This window comes from Mchenga conophoros, linkage group LG15 (genome assembly GCF_057382185.1).
Source record: "Mchenga conophoros isolate Kocher_MC1m ecotype Shallow Benthic linkage group LG15, M_conophoros_male_GT1.1, whole genome shotgun sequence".
In the NCBI taxonomy this organism is placed as follows: Eukaryota; Metazoa; Chordata; class Actinopteri; order Cichliformes; family Cichlidae; genus Mchenga; species Mchenga conophoros.
Window position 1 is genome coordinate 12,338,130 of NC_140540.1, and position 25,203 is coordinate 12,363,332.

The window sequence follows — 25,203 nt, forward strand, 5'->3', positions numbered from 1 at the left end:
TGTAAACTTTTGTCTCTATTGCGGTAGAAAGACTAATGAAACTATGTTGTGTATTCATATATATAGCTATTTCTGTATATACATAAGTGGATGCCATGCAGAGAATGACATTACAGCCTTGATAAAAACAAAAAAGTCTGATACCTAGCAAGGTAGTCCCATTCCCTGGATACTTGATGGAAAAGTTCCTCTACAGCAACAACACTCTCCTGGTACTCTCCACTTCGCTGCATGTCCTCCCCCCGCAGGGCTTCCAGCTCTTCAGCCCGCTGGCCCAGGTCCATCCAGCTTTTCTTCAGTCTCCTTATCTCCTCCAGGGCAGGAGAGACCTGTCCGTCCATCAACCTGCCGATGGCTTCATGCAGACGTGTTACCTCAGATTGTTTCTCCTTAATCTGCTGCAGGAACTCCTGGAAGAAAGATAAGAGTTGGTTTCTGGGATTATTCTGAGCAGCAACTCAAATTGTATGATTTTAGCTAAAAGAAAACTCTTTGAAAAATGTAAATGTAAAAAAATGTAAAAAAAAAATGTAAAAAAAGTAAAATAGTAAAATCTAACCTGGGCCTTGTCCAGCTGGTTCTGTGCAATCTTAGGCTCCAGCTCTGCAGGTCTCCTGGTGAGGTTCTGAAGCTGCTGCTCTGTCTCTATTAGCTGGGTCTCCAGATCTGCCTTCTGCTCCTCGATGTCTCTCCAGCTGTCGGCTACCTCTTCACAAAGCAGCATACGCTCCTCAATCTAGACACAACAATAAAGTGCAGTCATTTCACGATGGGTATATGAGCTATAAACATGCATGCTGAAACTTGTACTCTTTTGCTTAAAAGCTTCTTAAAGTGAACTGACCTGCAGTTTGACCTGTTGGATAGCTGCTGCGGTCTCCCTCACCCTCGGCTCACACAGGTCACACGTGGCGCACACAAGCTGGAGGTAAGTGCCAGCCTGCTCCTGCAGAGCCCGCTCCTGCTTCACCTGTTTGTATATAGCTGTCTATTAATTTTATTGATTTTACTGGTTGGGCATATTATATCCTCACTACATCCTCTCTCACCACGTTGCGGAGCGTCATTTACCTGGCAGGAAACACGGCGCCGAAGCGGCTCAAACGCTCAAAAGTTTGATTATACTTTACGGGAACGGATGACAACCGGGCAACTTGCAATACTTGCAAACAACTTGCAATACTTGCAAAGTAGATAATGAATGTCATGTTTTTAATTCCGCTCCGGACTCGTGAATCTCAACCCAGCAGCAGCAGTAACGTTTGCACGTCCTCTCCCGTTAATGCGGCAGGTAAATAATCAACTAACAGTGCATATTATGTTAGCGCGATCTGCCTTATTACAAAACCTGCCATTACTGTGCATTTAGGTGACCATGATGAGAGAGACAGACAGAGTCTGGCTCAGATGCTGGCAGTTCTCGCTGCAGTCTACCGGTAGCGTCTCCTTTCAGGTCAGGATAGACGAATGTCACGAGCAGTGACTAAGTTTGTGGTCAAAGGCTTGCACAGCAGATGCTCCGATTTTCGGTAAGTGAATGTGTTTAATTGTAGGCAGAGACATTACTGGATATTCTTGTGTAATTGTTACAGAATAATTTATATTATACTTTGTTATTGCTACAGAAGAATATTTATTTTATTATTTTACATTTACATTTTTTTTTCCTGGGGACCCTGTGACACCCCATTGAAGAGCCGTAGGCTGGATCTCTTAAGATCTCACGGTTGGGTTTGTAAGGCCATGTTACTCCTAAATTTCTATCTTGTTCAAAGAGAAGATATAAAACAAAGTTCTAAGCTAATCGACCTTAGTGTTCTCCTTTTTTAAAAATAAGAATCGATAAGAGAATCGATAAAGAATCGAATCGTTAAACAGAATCGAAGATGGAATCGAAATCGTGAAAATCTTATCAATACCCATCCCTAATACTTACTTTATGTATGTATGGTTACTAACCTGCTGTAAAGCCTCCTCGAGGCTGAAAGAAGGATGTGTAGGAGGCTCTGGCTCTTCTGACACAGAGTTCAACCACGTCTGGCACTGCTGCAGTGTGTCCTGCAGACTCACATGTCTCTGTAACTCATGATCCAGACTCTGATACACCTGTAATACAGAAGAAGCTAAATATAAGTGCTCCTATTGACGCACCTCTGCATGGCAAACCATTTAAATGTTTTCTGTTTTACCAACAGTAGCAGAATAAACACATGCAAGAACACGGAGTGAAAACAACGAACTGTTGGTAGACGACACAGTGCTACAATGCTTTGAAGTCAAAACCTATGGCCAAACACAATGACAGATTAAAACCCAAATGATTAGGCAGTTTTTCATTGTTATATTTAACAGGTGTTGAATGTGGAGGCGTCCATGCCTTCCAGGGGAGAGCGGAACAGCAAGGTCTGATTGACAGTGTTAATATGAGAACCCGAAAGAGAGGAATAACGGGGGGCAACTACTGGCAAAATGCCCAATGTATTTGGCAAAGGCTAGAAGGCTGGCATGGTGGCAAGTGGCAGGCAGGATATTAGAGCTGTGCTGCGCTGGGACACAGTTGGCAGCCATCGTAACACTTGAGGCGCAGTTGTAGAGAAGCCAGCAGTGTAGTGGTAAAGTGTGGCTGGATCACACAATGCCAGATTGGATGTGTGAGTGGTGGTGGAGGTAGTGTCTTGGGAGGTGAGCTATGATGACAGAACAGACGATGCCAAAATGACAGAGTGGGGCTGGATTATGGGGGCTCGCCAGATTCGCTGAATGGTGGTGTGTGATCATTTTTGGCTCAAGCATGAAAAAGTGGAGCTGACAGGGGATACACGGAGATTAATATGGCGAGATTGAGTTAGTGATTTTGGCCGGTGGGGTCTGTCCGCATACGGCTGCTGTTGAGCTCCACTTTGGCAGCACTAATTGGTTGTGCCCTCTACGCTGGCAGTAAAGGGCTGTCTTAAGAGATGGGTTTAAGTGTCAGAATGATTTAGGATTAAGTTGCTGTCTAATCTGTTGGAATATTAACGGAACTGATATCTAAACCATGCGTTTCTGTGCATGCACGTCTCGTCCAAAGGACATCCAAGAATTACTTCATGAATGTGTATTAACCATTTCACTGCTCCATAGACAGACAGACTATCTGTCTTTCTCAGCTTCCCACAACTCCCTCCCTTCTCCTCCACGTTCCCTCCCTCCCTCCCTCCATCTCTCCATCTCCTCCTCCTCCTCACTCACTCTCTGCGCTGTGCTGCAGATGGCAGAGTAGCTGTCTCTGGTGCCTTGCTGGTGTGCCTGGACCTGCTGTCTCAGCCTGCTCTGCACACGGTCACTGCAGCCTTCCATCAGGTGGTCTCCTCGCTCTTTCAGGCCTGCCAAGCGATCCTCAAACCCTGCAATTTCCTCCATGATGGCCTGTGGAGGATAAAGTAACCACGTAGGATTTTATGAGAGAATCTCCAGTGGAGATATAATAGCAGATGAGCTTGTACATTTGTGATTTGAGCAGAGTGACCACAAAGAGCTATTAAACTGTCTGGATTAAATGATGACTAAATCCAGCATCTGTTAAACATTTAGACTGAACCTACTAAAAGAAAACATTTCATTATTAATATATTACTTATGGTTTCATGTCCAAAGCAAAAGTCTGATATTTTTCCAAATTAATTGTCGTAAAATTCACTATTATTGCCAAACCCAAACACCATGCCAATCACTTATGCCCAGCAAAATGAGGTCTGAGCAGTATATCGATGGGAGACACTGGGATAGCCGGACGTTCCCCAGAAGGGACTAGTCCCATCCGGGGAACCCCAAGGATCCCCAGAAGGGACCAGATGTGTAGGGGGGAAAGCAACAGTGGTCCCAGTGGTAATTGGAGCACTAGGTGCAGTGATTTCCAAGCTAGGCAAGCGGCTTGAGCAGATCCCAGGAACAACGTCTGAGATCTCTGTCCAGAAGAGCGCAGACCTAGGAACCTCAAGCTCCCAGGCCTCTGGCAGAGGACCCAAGCTTCAAGGATAAAGACTGCCCGCTGGGGTAAGAAGGGAATTATATATATATGTATATGTATATGTATGTGCCCATGTGTAAAAGAGGCATAAGTAAAATTTATTGAGAAGACAGTAACCCTGGCATCCTATATGCAACAAAACCCTTTCAAATGATGATGACACTAACATCAAATAAAACAAACATCAAGTAGTAGTACAGGCCACAGGGGATCATTTTTGTCCCCCAATTAAGGCGATTTGTCATTAAATACAACCAATAAGTCCAAAAACAGCAAAAGTGAAATATTTTATTTGGGTACCTTGTGTCTGGCCAGCTGTTGAGTGGCTGCCTCCAGGCTGCCGCTAATACTGGGATCAGGGGTCACCATCCTGCTGGACATCTGCAGCAACCAGCGCTCCACTTCCTGGAGTTCGTTGTGGTAAGCTTCCTGTTCCTTCACCTGGCCTTCCAAATTCTCCACATGAGCCTGGGCCACACAGTTCACAGACAAACTATACTGATGACAATGCATATGCAACAGCTGGGCAGGAAAGCTTCTTTGACACTGAGAAGCAACAGTGTTTTGTTTTTTATCAGAAGCTAGTTTTACACAACTTTTTAGAAACATCCACATGCATGTACATGCACTTAATTTATGTGAAGCTGATTCCAAAGTTGCTGCTCTGCCTGCATGGAAAGTACATTAGTTTGTCCTCTTTTTCAAAAAGAACTACTGTCATCTGTGTACAGCTTCTCACCAAGGCAGTATTACAAAGTCCAGTGTAGTCCTTTTGTAGTTTGCTTATTTTATCTCGAATGGAGGGGTAGTGGACAGAGGAAAGTAGAGCGTCGCCCTTTTCCAGCACTGACTTGATGGCTCCATCATGGGACTGAACCATCTGCAACAGAGCCTAAAACACACAAACAGACAAGCTTTATCTTCAGTATCTTCCGCACAATAGGGTATGCTATGTGGCGTTAGATGTTAAGCTTTTTTTTTAATCTAGTTTACTATTAATAGGGTTTACTTATTAATGCCAACTGCTGTTAAAGCAGCCAATAAGCATCTGTCATTATGACTCTGGAAAATGGTCAGCAATTATTTAAAGCAAATCTACTTTTAAAGTTAATTTTCAGACATGCAAGGTCACTCATGTGGTTCATTATGCTAATATTAGTCTTGCTGAATTCGCCAAAGAGAAAAAAATCACTTAGTGTAAAATTAATCCAGATGTCCCCCTCACTTTTTTTATACTATACCTTATACTTAGTCAGCTGTGCTCTGCGTTGATACAGCTCAGCCTTGGGCTCCACTGGCGTACGAAGCAAAGCCTTGGTTTCCACCAGCCACTGAGCCTGAGCCTTGTACCGGTCCTGGAACTCCTTAGCTAGCAGTAATGCCCGCTCAAGGAAGCTGCGCTCCTGCCTGAGGCCTCCGGCTAACTCCTCCAGCTGGGAAAGACGCGCCTCTACTTCTCCTCCTAAACTTTCAGCTGCAGATTCATTCAGGAAGCCTGCCGCCTGTTCTGCTCGCTCCCTAAGTGATTTCAGGAAGCTGTGACCGTGCTGGAGCTCAGACTGGAGACTCTGGGAGAAAGAGAAAGCATGAATAGAGCTCACCATGGGTCCTGCTACTGTGTTATCACCATTGCTTGTTACTAACTGACCTTCAGCCAAGGCAGTTTACACACTACTGAATGAAAGAAAAGAGTAAATCATCCTCTTGGATAAAATAGATTTATATCATAGCTTCACTGACTTTGAGGCTGGCATTCAATACAAGATCACTGATTCCCTTGTCCTTCACCTCCGGTGCTGTCCCAGTCACCCAGACAAGCCTTACAGTGCATTTGAAAAGCTTTGAACTCATCGGGTAGGCTGACACCTGCATGGTGCGATGTGGAGAGGACTGGGAGGTCATGTTGGGGAGAAACCACAGTGAATAATATGAAAGGAGGACCCAATTATAACAGGCCCTTAACAGGCACAAGTAGCTGCAGGGTTTCCAGGGCAACCATAACATGCCACACACACACACACTCACACCTCCACTCTATGGGATGCCATCTAGCTTTCATCATCAGTCTGTTATTGCCTCTCACTTCAGCAATCCCGGATCTCCAGCTATGGCTGTTGGTAATATAATATAACAAGAGCCGCGTCTGTCTGCACACGTCCATGCTTCCCGCTTAATGTGATGCTCCAGGCTCGCTCGTCACTCGAGTAATGGCGTTCACGCTTTATGGCTTTAATGAGCGACACTGACTACATTTCAATTTCATATAGTTCTCTGTGTTTACCAAGAGCTAAAAGAAGAAATCTGCAGTAATTGCAGTTACAGCACTTTAGATTTAGTGCTGAAAAACTCATTATTGCCTCTTCATCTCACACCTGATATCAGTTTTCCATCTTAGCAGCAGCGGTGGTTGTTTACATGTTGAATTAAAGTTGCAAGATTTTGTTCTTCCAGAATCTGAAATAATCAGTGACTTCACTTAAGAGAATGATCAGAATTTGGTGCTCACAATCTGTCTTTGCATCAAATAAGTTATCAGCGTAAGGTTTTAAACTTGCATAGGCTCATATAATTTAATAATTCTACGGCTTCCATATAGCATAAGGCAGTACAGTCTTGTGAACAATGTATATCAGGTCTTAAAGACATCATGCCCTTTCTGCTGTAGCTGTCTTATAGCACGTCAACCCAATTATCCCAGTCAAGTTCCTTGTCCACCTGCTGTAACTGGTGATTCTGCATCAGTGCCTGGGCTCTTTTATCTACTGCACTGCATCTACTATGGATCTGCCAACCATGTTTAGCAGTTACATTACCTACTAGAAGGGGAAGGACATTACAAAAATGACCCTTTAAGCAGTTTAGCAGTCTCTGCCGTCAGTGCATGAAAAGCAGCGAAACCACAGAACAGAAGGAGCATGTTTAATTCTGCATAGCTCAAAATTTTGTTCAAATTAATTAAGAAGCATATGTCAATTTCTGTGCTAAACTAAATGCATTCATTATTCCCAGTTACAAATATGGAATTAAAAAATGGGGCGATTTACCTTTACCTTTGGGGAAAAAACTCTGACTGTGTGCATCAGAAACCATCAGGGACTCTGGGGAGGATATGACCTTGAACATTTATGAAATGCGAATGAAATTAAAAATTATGGAGGGAGGAGAAAGGAGGGGGGGGGGGGTGCTTATTAATGAGAACTAACCCTTTTCTATTTTGCATTTTGCCTTGTTTACATGTTTGTACGAGCCAGTCATTTCAAAATAAATCTTGTCAAAGAAAACTACAGAGACGCTTCAGTTGAAGGGGACAAATTAAATTATATGTTACATTCTACATGATCACGATATGTACAATGAATTCACAGCACATTTACAACTGAGGTAGTCCATCATTACTGTATGACTCACACTTTGACAGTATCAAATAAAGTCCAAATCCAACTAATGGCCCTTGACACAACTATTGATTACTGGTCTTTGTGTCGATGCATAATCATCCCTGCTCACTGAACAGCCCTGTAGCTCTCACTGCAGGAGATGAGCAAGCGCTCGTGTGTTATATGCAGTGCTGGAAGGACACATGTGGTGGCAGCATGTCTTCAGTGCATACGCAGAGACAGAGCATCGATCCCAGACACGGATTACTGCAAAGACTGCACCAGATGATCTATTGTAAACATCTATGTTTGGTGTGCGGGTGTGTGTGTGTGTTAAGGCTGTTCTGGATGTATGTGAAGAAGACAAAGAGAAATGAGATATAGCGATGGAGAAGTAAAAAAAATGCGCGAGGACTCATGGGTTTGCTGCAGCTTGTTAGTTAGCACTTTGGATGGGTTTTATGATATGAAACGAGTGTTTGAGGAGAGAAGTGTGTGTGTGTGTGTGTGTGTGTGTGTGTGTGTGTGTGTGTGTGTGTGTGTGTGTGTGTGTGTGTGTATTGAAGCAGTAAGGGCACTGCATCAATTACAGTGTCTGTGCCAGCAGGCTCCTGACACCGGCGCTTCTTCATCCTCTTACACACAGTGGGAGGTCTCCCCCTGCTACCACGCTTCCTCTAAAGCAGCACCCGCTTTGTCTTCATAAAGAGCCGATCGATACACACATTCTCACCCAATCCTCTACACACTCGATTTGAACTATGCCAGGCAAACTATAGTGGTGATTCTCTTTTTACAGTGTGTGCATTTCTGAGCAGGGCTACCTCCCTCAAAAGCCAATTTGATGAAATGAACATAAGAGAAAGTGCTGCAGTCATTTTCTCTTAGGTGAGAGCGCTGTCCAAATATTATACGAACAATGAACGCTTTTCAAGTTTTACAGGAAGCCTATGCATATTTTACCGGCCATTTTGCAGCTGCCAAAGAAAACTGCACAAAGGATTTGTTTGCTGGCTTGTGAAATTGGATTCATATGAGTTTGTGCTCAAATTCTTTGACATAAACAGTTCAGGGAGGTGCATTAGGTGCACCGCTGCACCTTCTATCCAAATGCATCACTTTGGGTCTAAACCGTGGAGGTTTAGAAATGTAACAGTGAAACTAAATAAACATACCTCTAGTTTTTTCATCTTCTTCTCCATGGCCGCCTGGTCTAGAGGTTCAGAAGTGTCAGTTAATGCTGTGAAGCTTTTCAGAGTCGAGCCAAGCCACTCGGTGAAGGACTTGCAAAGATTCTCTGTCTCTTCAATGCTCCTCAGCTCCTCTTGTAGCTGTTTGATGGTGTCCTGAAAGTAGATTAAATCGAAGGTCAGAAGAAAAAAGTTCCAGAAATGTTAAGTTTGGATTTTTAAGGAGGATAAATATCTTACTATGATACATAAAAGCTCTGTCTGCCTGAAAACTCTGTCTAGACGATCAGGAGATGAGCAACCAAACTTGGCACACACATAGATCTGAAACCCCTGAAGGGACTTATCGAAATCAGATACTATGATATCCATCATGTTGCCTAGCAATGGGCTAAAAATACCTATTTTTTCCATTCATGCACCTATAACGTTATGTTAAAGTATGTTTCTTCTTCTTTCTTTTTTTTACCACAGCATCTACCCTATATCCACAAAAGGTGAATTATGGATGGCTTTTAATTACCTGTTTTTTAGTCTTTATTGACTTAAAACCTTATGAAAGCATCCTATTGGAACATCTAATTTATATCCCAAAAAGTTGAATTATACATGGCAAGCAACAGGCTAAAACCACCCATTTTCGTCATATAAATGTCTTAAACCTCCCTTTCTTTCATAAACAACATTAGTCCTTCCCGGAAATATTAAGTCGACTGCTGTAGGTCAAATATAAATTGAGGATAAATGACAAAAACACAAACAAAACAGATTTCGTGTTTCATATGTCAGAATTATTGGTGAGACTCTTCAAAGTCTAACATTATATTTCTTTGGGGTAATTCTAGAAAACACTGCCTGTATCCTTTCCTTTTGAAGGTGTGATTTTTGCCCCAGCAGCAGTCTAACATTAGTCACCAAGGACCACAAGCTCTCTGATCAGCCATCAAAACAGAAAATATCCGTTTCCCCTCTACTCTTTCATCTGCTCAGTGTCAGTAGCTTCACTACAAGGAGGAGTGGGTTTTTATGCTTTTGACGCATTATCCACTTGACTGATATTCTGAGTCGATAACACCGTGAGGATGGAGAGGGTTTCTTGCAGGTTTTGACACATTATTCACTCAACTTGCAAATCCTGTGGTGAGGAGCTCCAATTAGCTGATAGTGCTGAGTGCACACCTTTTCTGACTAGCCAGAGGTAACAGCTTCCCACCTCAAGCCCATATGGCCCACACTTCACACGGTATAATTACAGGCATCCACAGTTTGAGAGGGATGTTATGTGTTTGCATATGTGTGTAGGCACGACTGTAAAGTATATGCATATGTGAGACAATTTTAGCAGGAAAGGAAGGGTGTGGGCTGTACGGAGGTGGAGAAACAAAAGTGAGGGAGTAAAGGGGGACAAATGCGCACATACGCACACTCAGATGTGTTACTGAAGGTGTAAAAAAAAATCAATGCAGTGCAGGCAAAGCTTTTCCACTCCTGGTGCAGGGTGTGAGATTGTTTTCTGTAGCGTTTAATTACAGCCTTAGCTCCAGACCAGCAGAGCCCCATTGATTTTCCTTTAGTCCCCCCCCCCCCCTCAACCCAGAGGAGAAGACAAATAGAGAGGCTGGATCTGAGTATACAGAACAACCCCGGCAGGGGTAACACGGATAACTCTCAAAGCTACTTCAATGGGGTGTTACAGAAACAAAGTCAAAACTCTCCCAGGAGTAAATTCCACAGTGAGGGAGAACAATCATGTGTGAAAAACACACTGTGGGAAGAGACCCCAGAGGCAATGCATGAAAAATTCACATTTTCTAAAATATATGATTGAGATGGTAACGCAAATTTTTTTTTAACCTGCAGCCAGCTTGTTTTTAATTCTTTTTATTTATTAAACTCACAATGACACCTAGGTCTTGTTTACACATTTACATATCAAGGCTGGCAGTGTAGGCAATAGGGTGGATCCAAAGAAGCAGGTAAGAAAATCTGGTGAAGTGTTTTAAAAAGCTGTGATGACAATGGAGAATTAGAGGTAAGCAATGTAACAGATACAGTCACCAGGCATGGTGGCTCTGAGAAAAGAGCAGCTGAAATTGAGCCTTTATGAATATTGAACAAATAAGGAAAACAGGAACAGGTGAGACATTTGTGATTTATACTTCTGCAGCGGTAATGAAGCTATGTGTAGACAGAATGCTGATTGGTTCAAACTCTGCTTGAACAGGAAAGGCAGTGATAATAATAAACCCAGAGTAATAAACATCTGAATGGAAGCACAGACAATGGTTGCTTCTGATGCTCAGTTTTAGTTCACTGCAAAGAACTTCTTTGACTATTATGACTTCTGATTTCATGGCTGCAAGGGCGACACTGAAGGAACAACTTTAGCACAAACATGAACAAAAGCAGTCCACATTGTAGTACGCAGGTTTTTCTACACTGCCCTCAAGTGACAGCACACATCTACAACATACTGATGTGGGTTGCAAAGCTCAGTGTAACACCTGCACGCTACAAAAGCAGTACCGTGCTGGGAGCTTAAGTGGTCGGGGTAAATCAGGTGAAACCGAGATGGAAGCAGAATCTGTGAGTGAAGAAATGCATGAACTGGCAAAGTGCGCCCAAAGGCAGAAATATAAATACATGCAGGAATGTAGGGCCTTTACATTACAATATAAAACATCTTGAGGGGACTGTGTTTGTGAAATGGTGTTAAATAAAAACAAACAAACAAACAACTGTGACATCACACTGTTCCTGAGTACATTTGGAGCAACAGAGGAACAACTGGGTTAGCAACACCACAAACGCTGAAAACACCACAACAAACCCCTCATGTGGCTCACTGTTAAATAGATAAAGGATCTCTGAAAATGCAAAGCACCATTAACTGAATATAAAGGCAATATTATTATATTAAACTGCAGATAATCAAGAGCGCCAAACCTGTATGTTGAGCAGCAGGGAGTGGTAGCGGGCAGTGAGCTGAGTGGCCGTAACACTGATACGACTGCTGATGTAAGTTTCCTCCAGAACCTCCTGGGCTAAAGATGAAAGTCCATCGACTTCACTCTGCCGTGTGAGCACTGCCTCCAGACACCCCTGATCACAAGGGACACATAAGTTTTAATATTTTAGTTACATACTGCCAAAGCTATAGATGATTTATATGTCAGCAAAGTTCATTTAAAAGCCAGGTGTCAGAAAACGCATTACAAGCAAAACAATATAGGGCCTAGAAGGACAGAAGGGTGTGTGTGTGTGTGTGTATGGGGACCAAAAATTGGAATTTTACTACACTTGTGGGGACCGACAGCCCTTATGGGGACCAAAATCCCAGTCCCCACAACTTTGAAGGCATTTTTGAGACTCAAAAATGGAGTTAGTGGACACTTAGTGTCAGGGTTGCAATTGGGTTAAGGTCAGGTTTAGGGTAAGAGTTAGGTTTAGACTTTCTTTTTTGATGGTTAGGGTAAGTGGCTAGGGAAAGCATTATGTCCCACAAGATATGAATCCCCAACGTGTGTGTGTGTGTGTGTGTGTGTGTGTGTGTGTGTGTGTGTGTGTGTGTGTGTGTGTGTGTGTGTGTAAATGCAAGGAAGGAAAATACTGAGACTCTTTGGCATCCTGACAGTGGCAGGAAGCATGCTCCAGAGGGAGGAGACCAAGTATGGGAAATACTGCTGTTTTATTTGAAACATGACAAAGTGATGCGCTGTAGTATAAAGTGACACAATGCTTCACAGCTTACTGCATGTGTGGCTGTGTTTTTAGGTTAGTTTGCTTCTTCTGTGTCCTGAAATGTAAATCACGAAACTGTGAGCTTGATATTCTTCTGTTTGGTTTTCAGTATAACCAGAAGGTACCTCTGACTGAAGTGACCAGTGAAATAAAAAAAAACATTTGTTGAAATATTATTAAACTATGGTATTCCATATGGTGGCTGGGATGGGCTCCAGCCCCTCCAGCGACCCTGAATTGGATTAGCAGAAGAAAATAGATGGATGGGTATCGCTAAACAATTTCCTGGCTGGGGGAAGTAGCTTCCTGAAGTCTCTACATCCTGGCCCCCAAAAATAAATTCTTCTAATAAGACAGTATGTTGTTCCCTTTTGAGCTTTACAGTGTTGACAGTTGCATGAAATATCAAGGGCCTGTATCTTATATGGACTGCAGCAATCAGGCCTCTTTCTCACCTGGAGTTTCTTCAGCTGAATCTGCTTGGTGGTTGCGTCTGACCTCCGATTACTTCTGATATTAGCTACCCTCTCCATCTCCTCCAGCCACTGTGCCAGGCTCAGGAATTTATGTCCCATCTGCCTCAGTCGGGTCAGCATTGAGTGCAGCTGGCCTTGAGTCTCCTTTAGACGGCTCTGATAGGCCGCCCACTCTCGCTGAGCGGTGTCCAGGGCTCGGTCCTCGATCTGAGGTATACCCCAGGGGATTACTCTCTCTCTGCTGGTGAGCACAGCGGAGAGTAAGGCTTGGCCATTTGAACAGTGCTCCTGCAGGTTCTGTGAAGAAAATGAAGAGTCAAGAACAAAGTAAATACTGGAGGTCACTGAAGACTTAAAACATTTAGAAAGGGTTAGGTGTTAGGTGCTTTACTTTTGAAAAATACGACTATGCGTAGGCAGGGTTAAAAGTTTGCAGCTATTCTCTTCTCTGATCATAACCATATAGAGTTGACATAAAACTCCACAGTGTTTCTACCTGTAGCTGCTGCAGTGTATTCTCAAGTGTATCCACGTTTCCCTCTGGATGGGACAATGAGGCCAGAGAGGCCTGCTCCTTCTCCAGCCAGTCCTCAAACACATGTAACCCCCTTTGATACTCTTGATGCACCAGCACCAGCTCCTTGGCCTTGCTGACTGCATTCTGCAAAAAATAAACAAGACGCAAACATTAATGGATGAAAGCAGTTCAAGCTCAAAGAGAAATATGTGTAATGATTTTACAATAATTATTAGGCAAGTCAGTAAAATTTTCAACAAGTTCATGCCCTTCAGTATTTTGGGGAATATAATTAATAATAATTAATTTCTGAAAAAGCATGAAGCAAGCTTTTAAAGAAATACACTCAAACTATTCGGTTATTATTCAAATGCCTGCAGAGGAAAAAATGAAGCCGTATGTTCTGAGTAAGCACCTTAGCCTTTTCTTTGAGGGAGTTGTATCTACACTGCAGCTGCTGCACCTCCTGCTGTGTCGTGTGGTGTTCAGTCATATTGGAACCCTTTGTGGCAATAGTCTCCAGAGGACTGCTATGACTCAGTACTTCCTCATAGAGAAGCTGGAAAGAAAGGAGAACCCATAGATCATTGCAACTGGGATGCTCTGAGGTATAAATGTAACTGCATGAATCTAAAGCGGATAAATGGCTAAAATTTTAATTAAATTAAAATTACAGTCAGGCTAATCTAAATACAGAGTTTGGATAGTCTACAGTGGCATTTGATACCTTGGTCTTTCCCAGGTTAGCAGTCTTGTCTCTCATCTCAGAGTACTGTCTGTCTGAGCAGCTAAGCGTCTCTTCAACCCGATCCATCCACTGCATAAACTGACCCACGTCCTCTTGATAGCTGGTCCACTGCGACAGAGCACCTTCCAGCTGACTGTGACCATAAATAAGGCAAAGTTAGCACAGAGGGAACAAACAAGATTCTGAACAGCTAAATCTAATAATCCCTTTAACCTTTCAACTAGCAGAAATCCATCAAGGGAAACTAGGCAGTTCCCAGTCCCATTTATCAAAGACTGACAGATTAATTGCCCCATGCTCACCTTTTACACTGGATTGAGGCAGACAGCAGTGAGTCCCACGAGTCTTTGAGGTCTTGGATCTGTTTGCGAATCACCGGGACTCCCTCAGCTGAAGTGTTCCTCTGGACTGCCTCTCCCCGCGTCAAGAGCATTTTTAGCTGGATCTCCCTCTCCTGACGGGCAGTTAGTAAGGCCTACAGATAGAGGTGAACACACAGACAGAAAATAACTCTCTAAAGGGTAAAATGCATCTCGCCCTGTTTCTTTCTAAACCATTAAAATAGATGCAACATATCTACAGATAAAACTTGTGTCAAGTCAGAAATCTGCAGTTGCATGGTTTGTAAAATAAGCCTGTGTAATGTTTACTTCTGAAAATTTTAAACACAATATCTCAGTTACAGGGAGGGCTCAGTCACACAGGCCTAGAGACTGGTCGGCAACAGGGCAACACCAGTCTCTATTCTAGTCGGTGGAAGCTGGAGGTTTCCTGCTGTCGCTGGGTGAAATCACTTGTAAAGACGGTGCTGACTGATAACCTTCTTGTGATTGCTTTGGTCACTAACAGATTGCTGCAATCCTCCGTTTCTTGCATGGAAACTGACTTATCTGCCAGCACTCTACAACTTCTTGGTAGGTGGCTGTGAAATTGTGAAGCCTGTGACGCAAACAAGAAATGGAGAACCTTGTCTTGGTTTCAACGGTAAGGCATTACTTTCACGGCTTATTGTTTTTTTTTAAATTACACTGCTGCTTGGTTGTTGGTTGCAGCTGTTTGCTGGTAATTTGGTATCTTGTGTGCAACATGCAGGGGACCACAGCAATCTGTACAGCTCTCCGCAACAAATTTAATCAAGCTACAGCAACCACACGCCAACTTAATAGGGAATACTCATTTTTGTTCCTAGCGGCCAGCAAAGAAAAGTCTTGCTAGGAAAATGTGCATGAATGGACTTTTTGTGTATCCCTTTAAAGAACTCCATCCATGTCTTCCTTCCTTACTTCAAGTTGTAACATCCGGTCCTCCAACAAGCCCTTGTCTGTAGTGGTGGAGATGCAGGTGTTGAGGACCCGCTGAGCCTCACACACCCAGTCCTGGAGCTCTTTCAGTCCTTCAGAGAAAAGGCGGTGTTCCCCTACAATGCGCTCAATCCTGGATGCCTTGTCCTGTTAGATATTAAAGTAGAGTAATGTGACTATACTCCTCAAGTCTTTCCTTACCAAAGAGTTTAACATTACACGTGTTTCCAGTGAACAACAACAGTTTCTTCATATTTTTCTGTGTTCGTGTTTGAAATTACAGCCTTGTTTTCCCAGATAGACATCTCTAGAGACTCTCCCACCCACATGTTATAGCACAAGAAAAAAAAACGCATTGTGTTTTCAGTCATCACTCATACATCTGCAACATCTGTGGATCTGCAAAGCGCAGAAAGTAAAAGCTTCAATAACTGGTGGCAATTTTTGAAGTGTTTTCATTCCTGTTTCCACGTCTAGGATGGAAGAGGACCTAAAAATAGCACTTCACTGGCTGGCCAGCAAAGTAAATAAATCCCATTCATCATCGCCGGGGTACTCTCATTGTCCCGAGGTAACAGAATGGTGCTCTGTGGTCAGCGTAATATTTTGTTCTGTGATGTATCAAATTAATCATACGAGTGCGACCACTTTAATGAGAGCTCCACAAAGGTCAGCTTCTCAAGCAGTGACACATTTCAGCTGTGACATTTCAGAAGTGCTTTGGTGGATAAAGGTACGCTGCACAGTCTTGGCCCTTTTATGCTGATGAGGCTGCAAGCACAAGGGCGTTTTAGAGGTAAGAGAGATTACTGAGCTCAGGTAAATTACTCTGGGAACCAGGTCTTCCCTTGGAGACATGACTAATGTGCAAGGGGGCAGCAGTCCATGACACGGCAGATCATACAACAAAACAGCGAACACCAGAGCTGGACAGAAAGCTCTTTAGTGTTTATCAAGAGCACATGGGTTAAGCAAGGCACATTCCAGCACACTGTAGCAGTCTGTGATAGAAGCAGAGCATAAAGAGAGGAAAGGCTAGAAATAAGGTTACAAGGCGTGAGCGGTGTTACCTTGGTTAAGTTGCTGAGGGCTAGGTATTGTGCTGACAGCTGAGATACTCTGTGGACGAAGCCCTTTCCGGCTGCTTGTCCCTCCCAGAGTCGATGAGCTCTTTCCCTCAGCCTGCCCAGCTCTACCTCCTGACACGCCATCTCCTCCAGCACACACTAAGCCGATGTGAAGCAGGCAAGTGGTGGAAAAACAGAGACGGAGCAATTGGATGTTGGTGAGCGCAGGGTACAGAAAAAGTGATGGGTTGGAAAGTATGGTTGTGTGTGAGCACCATTAGAGGTGAAAATGAAACAACAGAAAACATTTTTCATGACAGCAGAGACACGAGGCACAAGAAGCGCAGAGGAGGAGGGATATGGGATTAACATGTCACAAGTACACACTAGAGCACATCAAAATACATGGATAAAAACAGAGGAACACGAGCATCAGCAGTATTTCTCCTGATGTTCACTTTTACATATAAATGCTGTTATTAGGTTAGACACCACAGCAAAGAAGAGGCACAGGAGACACGGCTGATAACGTAATCCAAAGACGGGTTGTATACATGTTAAAGGGTAAGGAGGATTTTCCCTACATGAGTTCAGAGACTGAAGCCTGTGTGTTTTATTGTACTTCAGGTGCTGTGGGAAGAAATGTAATTGCTTGCAGGGACCAGACAAAAGGCAATGACGAGAAGTGCTACAGTGGGGGACAGAATAAATATAAAAATAGCAACAATGATACGAGCAGAGCTTTGAGATGGGTTTGATTTTTTTTTTTTCCTTTGTCAGTTTTATCTTTTTTAACGCTTCATGCCTGTCTTCCCTTTTTGTCTCTGCCAGACGTGGCAGAGGCTGTTATCGCATTCTGAAAAAGGCCTTTTAGCCACGCAGTGCTTCAGCTTTGACAGAAGGAGAATTAATTAGATTTCTGGACTTTTCTTCTGACTATTGTGTCAAGACGCAGCTCTATTTTGATCCAGTGGTGCTCGAAAAATGTAATTAGGTCCTTCTCTTCTCCCCAGTGAATTGAAATTGTACTTCAGGGATCCATATCTGATGGAGAGCTGACTATTTAGTATCCTTGGAAAATCTACTTAATATTCAATTTGCGGTGTAATGACAAGGTTTATTTGAGTGAAGAGAGGAAATTAGAAAACATCAGTGAGAGCAGCTGAGAAGAGAAATGTAAAAGGGGCAGCCTCACTAACGTAATGCAATTTAACAGTAAATGGACCCTACAGTATTGATTAAAATGTCCTGATGTACTGCTACAGGGGTGGACTAACAGATTGACCCTTCATCAGCCACAATAACCGCAGAAGTAATGTCATTGTAAGAGGACTGTAATGTCCAGGGAGAATCATGAGCACGACTGTGGGCTTCACAGTACCTGTAGTTTGCTGAGCTCCTGCTTCTTGGCTGGAAGGTCATGTAGGCGAGCACTGCTCTCCTGAACTCTGACCTCTGTGCTGTTCAGCCATTCCTGCAGAGGCTCAGCACTGGCCTCAAACTCTGTCATCTGGGCCTGCAGGTTCTGCAAATGTGAAGTAACTTGTTAAATACACCTTTTGAGGTTCTGAATTTGCACAAACTGTACAAATATCAGAGAAAGTGAGCTCTCTGATAAAAAAATGAAACTAATGATTGCTTGCTTTCTTGCACATTAAATACACATTGATGTAATTTTGCAGCCATCTGCTAAGCACGGAAAACAATGCACCAACCTTGAGAGCATCTTCTCTCATTTGCAGGTTATTCATCAGGCTCTTCCAGTCTTCTCTCGCATTTGCCACCTTGGCCTTGATTCCCTCCACCCTGTCCTTGGACACTACAGCCATCAGCAGCTCCCCACTGGCTCCTACTGTACTAAGCCTGGCCTGGCCATTCTCCCTGTCACTCAAGAACTCCTAAGGGGATACAGTACACAGACAAAGACAAAGGAGCAGTGACTATTTAACTGAAGCACGCACACAAAGGGAGAAGGGTGTGAAAGGAGGGGAAAAAAAGACTGAATGACTATCCCAAACTTCTTCTTTTTTTGCCTTTTGCTGCAGTGCCTGACGGGTAACAAAGCCATTCTCTACATTGTCAACAAATTTTCTCTCAAGGTCCCAGAATGTGACCCTACATTGTGAAAAGCAGTAATTACATTAGATGAAGTCATTACTAATTCTACATGCATATGAAGAAGTGGCCTGACCCACAGACGCAATAACAGATAAGGGAAGTCAATGAGCCTGAAATGTGTCTGCTTTTTTTTTTCTTTTTTACAAAGCGCCTTCATACACACCCACCGGCAATGTACACACACATATTAGGATAAACACGCATATGCAGCATGCACACACACAGACACCCCTCCCTCTGAGCTGAGCCGATGACAGTAGCGCAGCAGGGACCACTCCACCATCTGTGCAGTCAGCACATCACTTACACACACTATCTAGCTTCAGCCTCCTCAAAACACACACACACACACACACACACACACACACACACACACACACACACACACACTTGGTAAAGTAAAAGGCACACACAAGAAAAGAAAGTCTCCGTCACCGTTTCGCTCTCTGTGTTCTACATTCATTTACTTGCTCGCTCTTTTTCTTTTCCACACTTGCTGTCTTTCTCACCCTGCCAGTGTAACCGTATACCACCAATTAAGCATGACACAATGGATACCCCAGCCCCTCCCACGCTAGCCCTCCTGGAGGTCAGCCATGTGGAAACATTGTTCCACATTCCTCACCAAGTCAATAATAAATAAAACATGATTGCCTCTCTAGTCAGAAAGTATGAAAATCCCTCTCATCCAAAAAACTAGAAACTTCTAAAGGAGCAGACTTTGCTAAACCCCTGCAGAGGATTTCCAGCAAATTATTTTGTCAAATAACCACACGTTGCTTTGCCATTTTGAACTCACTCTCCCTGACCACCTAACTGTTGATTCACTGCTTCGTCGATCATCTAAGAGCTCCAAAATATGGTCTGAGAATGCAGAGTTTAGAAATAATAGCACATTGCTTGATAGTAATGCGGTGCATGGATGTGGGGATGTCCACCTTCACAGACAAGCAGCTGACTATTAGCCAGAACCCTGCGGTGCTCTGAAGAGGCTGCCAGACCTGCCAGAATTTCAGAGACTTCTCAGAAAGAGAGACACACAGATATTTTGAAGAGAAAGGCTGAGAGACCCCACTGTGGAGCTTTCTCTTATCTCTTTTGGCTATGAGCCCATTTCTAGCTTATCCAGGCTACTGCAGGTCCCATCACTCCAACAAGCCCACCAGCAGACACTCAACAGTGGGCATGTTCACACACGCTTCCCTTTGAGCAAACATCCAATGAAAGAGGATTGATTGTTTAACTACTACATCTTTTGCTTTTCTTTGTAGTACCATATTGTTGCTTAGCCTGCCTCTATGGAAACAAAATAAAAAGCGAGAACCAGTCTGTAATTAGCAAGAGTGGATTTAAGTGGACTCAAACTGATGCAAGGTTGCAGCTTCTCAAGGAGCAGACAAATGGCTTTTATGACAAGAAGCTTGTTAATATCATCACCCCGAGAGGCAGGAAAAGTCTGGTTTATGTAAGTGAATAAATGACACTCCCTACCTCTACTATCAACAGACACTCACAGAAGCAATCTGCCTGTAGAAAAAATATCATACGGCCACACTGGCTGGCAGCTCCGAGACATCAATATGAATGAGCACAAAACAAGTTATTGAAAATGTTATTTCTCAAAAGACTTGACTACAGTAATATTTAGTTACGTTTCCATCCCCAAAAAACTGCTTGATATGCTGGTATTACTTCAGTCTGCCCTGGAATAATATGACAAAAATGTGATTAAATCTGTGATTAATTCCTGCATCAGGTAAGTCTGTCTTGGAAAAACACCTGTGCAAAGAAGACAATGAACTTCAATTTTACTACAGTTATATGTCCCCTTAAAAAACACATGCGCATACACACACACACACACAGGAAGAATAAATTTTTTTTTAGCTGTACATAAGGGTTTTGCAAATTATATCCCTTACCTGAATCCTTTGCAAAGCAGAGGAGGCCTCTGTGACAGTCTGTGGCACATCAAAGCATTTGGCAGTGCTGATTTTGGCATTGACCAGCCACTGCTGGAAGTCTCTAAGGGCTGCACGAAACCTTTGCTCCAACAAGCGCTCCTTATTTTGACATTCCCTGGATGCACGAAGACTCAGACTGCAGGAAAGAAGAAGAAAAGAAAGAAAAGGCCTCATTTAAGTTGTTGTTCATGGGTTGAAATCTCCCGTGAGAAATGAACAAAGAAAGAACGAAGCTACAAACAGAGGAAGTGTTTACTGCCCATGTGTCCATCAAAACAAAGGAGACACGTGCTGATGCTCTGATACTGTCCAGACTGTACTCACGTCATGGAGGATGAGCCAGGGATGAGAAATGGGCAGGTGGAGAAATGGCAAAGTGGGTGAAGTGGAAGGAATGAGCGCTGGGGCAAAGAGGGAGAGCGGGGGGATGGCGCTAAGGGGCACTGTGTGGGAGGGGGGTTGAGAGGCAACATATGACTGGGGCAAGAGTTCACATGGGTGACAAGATGGAGGGAACGAGGCACGACAGCTTGATGCTATAAGAAAGAGATGAGATGGAGGAGATATGTGAGGAAGCGGTCACAGCGAGGCTTGACAGAATATCAAAGGTACACTTTCAAATTTGGATTTTAGGAGAATGAAGCTTTTCATCCAGAGGAATTTTTCTGCTATTAATATATTAACCACAAGGTACAGCAGGTATGTAACTGAAGCATAATAAAATCACTTGTTGAATGAGACTGAGATTTGAAGCTTTAAAGGATAGCTAAAAACACAAGAAACCATAATAATCTAAAGGGATGCACAAACAGAACACACAAAATGAAAATGTCAGCGAAATTTGATGACAACTCCTAACTTTACGGAGCGTGATAATAAATTTACAGCAGCTCAGGAGGTAGATTGGGTCGTCTACTAACTGGAAGGTTGGTGGTTTGATCCCTAGCCCCTGTAGTAATTGTGCTTAAGTGTCCACGGGCAAGATACTGAACCCCAAAATTTCTCCCAATCCATCGACTGCAGTCTAAGTGTGTGCATGATAGTCAGAAAGCACTTAAGGGTACAAAATAAAGATCTTTATGAATGTGTGAATGAGCCTTGGTGTGTTGATTTAGAGTAGAAAAGACCCAGCAGCAAAAGTACCAGCCCAGTGGGAGCGGATGTTGTTGATTGGCACATGAGGGGGTGGGAGACCAGCTGTCAGCTACAAAATGATCGGCAATGAGATTTTTTATTTTTTTAAATTTGTTAATGGTGCTTTGAGTACATCATGAGACCAACAATCAGTTATGTGTTTTTATAACCAGACACAATTCAGGTATTTTACCATATTAGGCAATTTAAAAGTATAAAATGGCAACAACAAAAAATTTATTTCAGATTCAAATCTCCAGCATGACGCACTACACAACCACCCGTCTTCTTGACCTCCATACTCCTTCACACACTTCTGCTCAGTGCTCCCTGGCACTAAATTTACATAACCAAATTGTGAGGTGTGTTATGACCAACATAGATACAAGTTCATATATGGATAAGCTATATGTACAACCAGCAGAATTATTTTCTTTCAACTCTGGGATAAAGAAAAAAAATCTACGTACATGTAGTTTCATTCAAAATAGATTTAAACATGATGTAAGACAAAAAAAAAGAAAAACAATTACTGGATTTCACACATTGTGGGGAGTGTGTGAAGGTTAAAGGAGGAAGGGGGAGACGTGGATGACAGCAGGGAAATAAGGTTACTTATCAGAAATAGAGGTATGAAAAACATGGCAAAAAACACATTGTCCTCATGTAGCATCTCAATGCACTGAAACACGCATTAAAGTCAGGCACAGACACTCTTGAGCTTTAACGGTGTGATGAGGGCATGAAAGGGTAACACAGTGGGGATAGCACGGGTGTAAAAGAAGCACTTTTTCTGCTGTGACAGACAAAATCTGGCATGCGGTATAAAGAGGAGGTGGGGCGGAGGGGAGTTATTGCCTTTTGCTCCTCTCCTCTGACTCCTTTTTTTTTTTCATTCTGTCTGTGCACTCTTCTTTCTGCAGCGCTTAAATGCAGGACAGGTGCAAAGAGCGCACAGGCCAAGTCTATTACAGACTAAACAGCCAAACGAATAAGGAAAGGTGGTGTTTTGCCAATCAGCAGTCGACGCCAATTAGCTGCCAAAGCATTTCCAAAAAGCTGACCTCACTTAGATTGTCTGCCAGTAAATCTTCAGAGAAGCAGCAAATAAAGGAGATCATTTGCGCTACGGTAGAAGTTTATACTTGTACATGAATGCGTTGAATGTGCATGGCTGTGTGTGTGCATGCTCTTTTGTATGCACTGTTGTTCTTTTGAAAAGGCACTGCACGGTGCGTTCACAAACAAGTGGTGCTCATTGAACACGGGCTCACTTGAGGGTTTAAAGCAGGCAATTAGAGCTCAGTAAAGAGACTAAAGTGGGTATCAGTGTGAAGAAAAAGACCTTCCAAAAAATTGTAATTTCCCTAAAAAATTACACTCGGCGTTGCATAAAATTAAACTGGGGAAGGACAAAAACATAGTCAATAAGTGGAAGTGAGGGAAGACGGTTAAATGTCGCTTAGCAACTGGTGACTCTGTTGTTGTCCGTCACCTTTCCACCTTCACCTGGCTGATACGGACGTCAGACCTCTGTGTGTTATTGCCACAAGCGCGCGCGCGCGCGCACACACACACACACACACACACACACACACACACACACACACACACACACACACACACACACACACACACACAAAAGAGCTTATAAAACATAGCCCTGGCTTTTGAGCTGTAATTAAGGAGAACTTTCCTTTCCCGCTCTTGTTATTGTGTTATGGAACAGCTGTTTTTAAGACTGTTATATGGAATAATGTGTGACATCAACAATAATTATGAGGACAGGTTTAATTGAATCATTAAAATGACACATTTTTATATAATATGCCAGTTAAAAAGTATGTCAGGTATCTGCAGAATCACATACTTGTACAGTAATAAATAGCAAATAACTTGTTTATACGTTATGTTGCACGTTGCATCATAATCACTTGATCATCTGTATTAATCACAGGCTTTTAATAAAAACTGTCTAAAGGATAAGGTTGGCTAGGTTGTTGACTAATAGCTAATAAAGCTTCTCTTTCTCCAATGCCTCAATCAATTATGGAGTACCTCAGGATTTGATTTTAGGTCCCTTTTTGCATTATGTGTCCGTTAGGCTTTATTTTTCACAAGTACAATGCATCTTTCAAATGATAATCCAATGTCACACAAATATTTTAGGATGTGTATTTCTACAGAAAAACTGTCTTCATCTAAATGACACACAGACAGCTGTGATCATTTTTAGCTAGCCATTTAGGACCATTAGCACTAAACCTTTAAGCCCATAGCAAAAGTCTTGGTATCACCTTTGACCTTGCACTTAAACCTAAATCGAATTAATTCACTTCCGCTCTCTATAAACAGATAGCTACAGAAGAAAATGCAGACTTTTTAGGCAAAACACAATTTCTTTAACATTGGAAGTGTCTTGGTTTTACTCAACGTAATCATACATGCATGCCTCCACTGCAGAACGTAGTTCTAAAGTTCAAGAGCTTAAAAAGTGTGGCCATGTCTATCAAAAAACTCGGATCAGATGATTAGAGAGGCCAACTGCTTGAATAAGGTCTCACCAGGTCTGTTATGTACACAGGGAGCTACCCATAAAGGCAAACTAGGCAGACAGACATAGCTAAGCATCCCTTCTCTCACTCATATAAAGAGTGTTACAAACAGTTTATTCTCCTCGAGGATGGATTTTTGACCCTTTACTGCACCAGCCCTCATCTCATCATGCAGCAGTTGCGGAATCCTGCAGTGAGACTAACTGGTAGCAGATAATGAAAACACATTACACCAGTACTAAAATCCCTGTACTGGCCACCTGTCAGATTGATTTTCAGAACCTAATGTCCTCTACCCAAGCAGTAGGTCTCAGATCCCCAAAACAACTGCTTTTAACTGTTCCACTATCCAAGTGGGTCAAGGAGAGTATGCCTTTTCAATGGCCTTTGTTTGCACTTATTGCTTTTAGCATACTATAATTAAACAAATGAAATTCATTTTTATTCAGTTTCCTCAACATATTTCGATTATTTCCTGTTTATTTGTTTGTCTTATGTTATTTTATTTTTTTTACTTAAAATGTATATAGCATATTGGTCAATAGAGGTTGATTTGAACATCCTAGCTGAAAAAAAACCTCCAAAAACATTTTTTTTTTTGATCAGTTAACTTTTAAACACATTGTTACCACCTTTCCATTTCAGGTATACACAAAAGAAAGAAGTGAAACAAAGCAAAATAACAAAAATCCCAAAATGATTGTCTCTAGTTTGTTCCTGTGACATTAATATTTCAGTCCTCACCCTGTCATTGATGTGTAAACATGGTCCATATCTCTCAACACTGTCTGATCTTATGAGTCGGTTACTCCATAACATATATTACACTCACTATTTACAGCCATTCGTCTTGTTATAGTGGGTCTGGGTCGTACCATCTCTCCAGGAAGGCTTTTTCACAGGCTCCTACCAAGATTTTAAACAAACATCTGTCTTCTCTCAACACAATATTTCCTGCTATATCACCAAAATGCAACACCAGAGATGATCCTGTATATATTTTAAC

At 42.6% G+C, this 25,203-nt stretch overlaps 1 protein-coding gene across 2 annotated transcripts in view; it reads right to left on the bottom strand.

Moving 5' to 3' along the window:
* syne1a (spectrin repeat containing, nuclear envelope 1a) overlaps nt 1–25,203 on the bottom strand; it is a 142,346-nt gene that overhangs the window by 56,720 nt on the left and 60,423 nt on the right. For both annotated transcript variants that reach the window (XM_085247598.1, XM_085247597.1), the window contains exons 57-76: nt 20,467–20,644; nt 18,142–18,324; nt 17,808–17,951; nt 16,430–16,585; nt 15,342–15,506; nt 14,361–14,533; nt 14,038–14,191; nt 13,726–13,869; nt 13,290–13,454; nt 12,773–13,090; nt 11,523–11,678; nt 8,562–8,732; nt 5,251–5,577; nt 4,749–4,901; nt 4,310–4,477; nt 3,232–3,408; nt 1,960–2,106; nt 845–970; nt 560–736; nt 145–410 (exon numbers count right to left, since the gene is read on the bottom strand). In XM_085247598.1, coding sequence (XP_085103724.1) covers nt 145–410; nt 560–736; nt 845–970; nt 1,960–2,106; nt 3,232–3,408; nt 4,310–4,477; nt 4,749–4,901; nt 5,251–5,577; nt 8,562–8,732; nt 11,523–11,678; nt 12,773–13,090; nt 13,290–13,454; nt 13,726–13,869; nt 14,038–14,191; nt 14,361–14,533; nt 15,342–15,506; nt 16,430–16,585; nt 17,808–17,951; nt 18,142–18,324; nt 20,467–20,644 — 3,648 coding nt within the window. The remainder of the gene's footprint in view (nt 1–144; nt 411–559; nt 737–844; nt 971–1,959; nt 2,107–3,231; nt 3,409–4,309; nt 4,478–4,748; nt 4,902–5,250; nt 5,578–8,561; nt 8,733–11,522; nt 11,679–12,772; nt 13,091–13,289; nt 13,455–13,725; nt 13,870–14,037; nt 14,192–14,360; nt 14,534–15,341; nt 15,507–16,429; nt 16,586–17,807; nt 17,952–18,141; nt 18,325–20,466; nt 20,645–25,203) is intronic.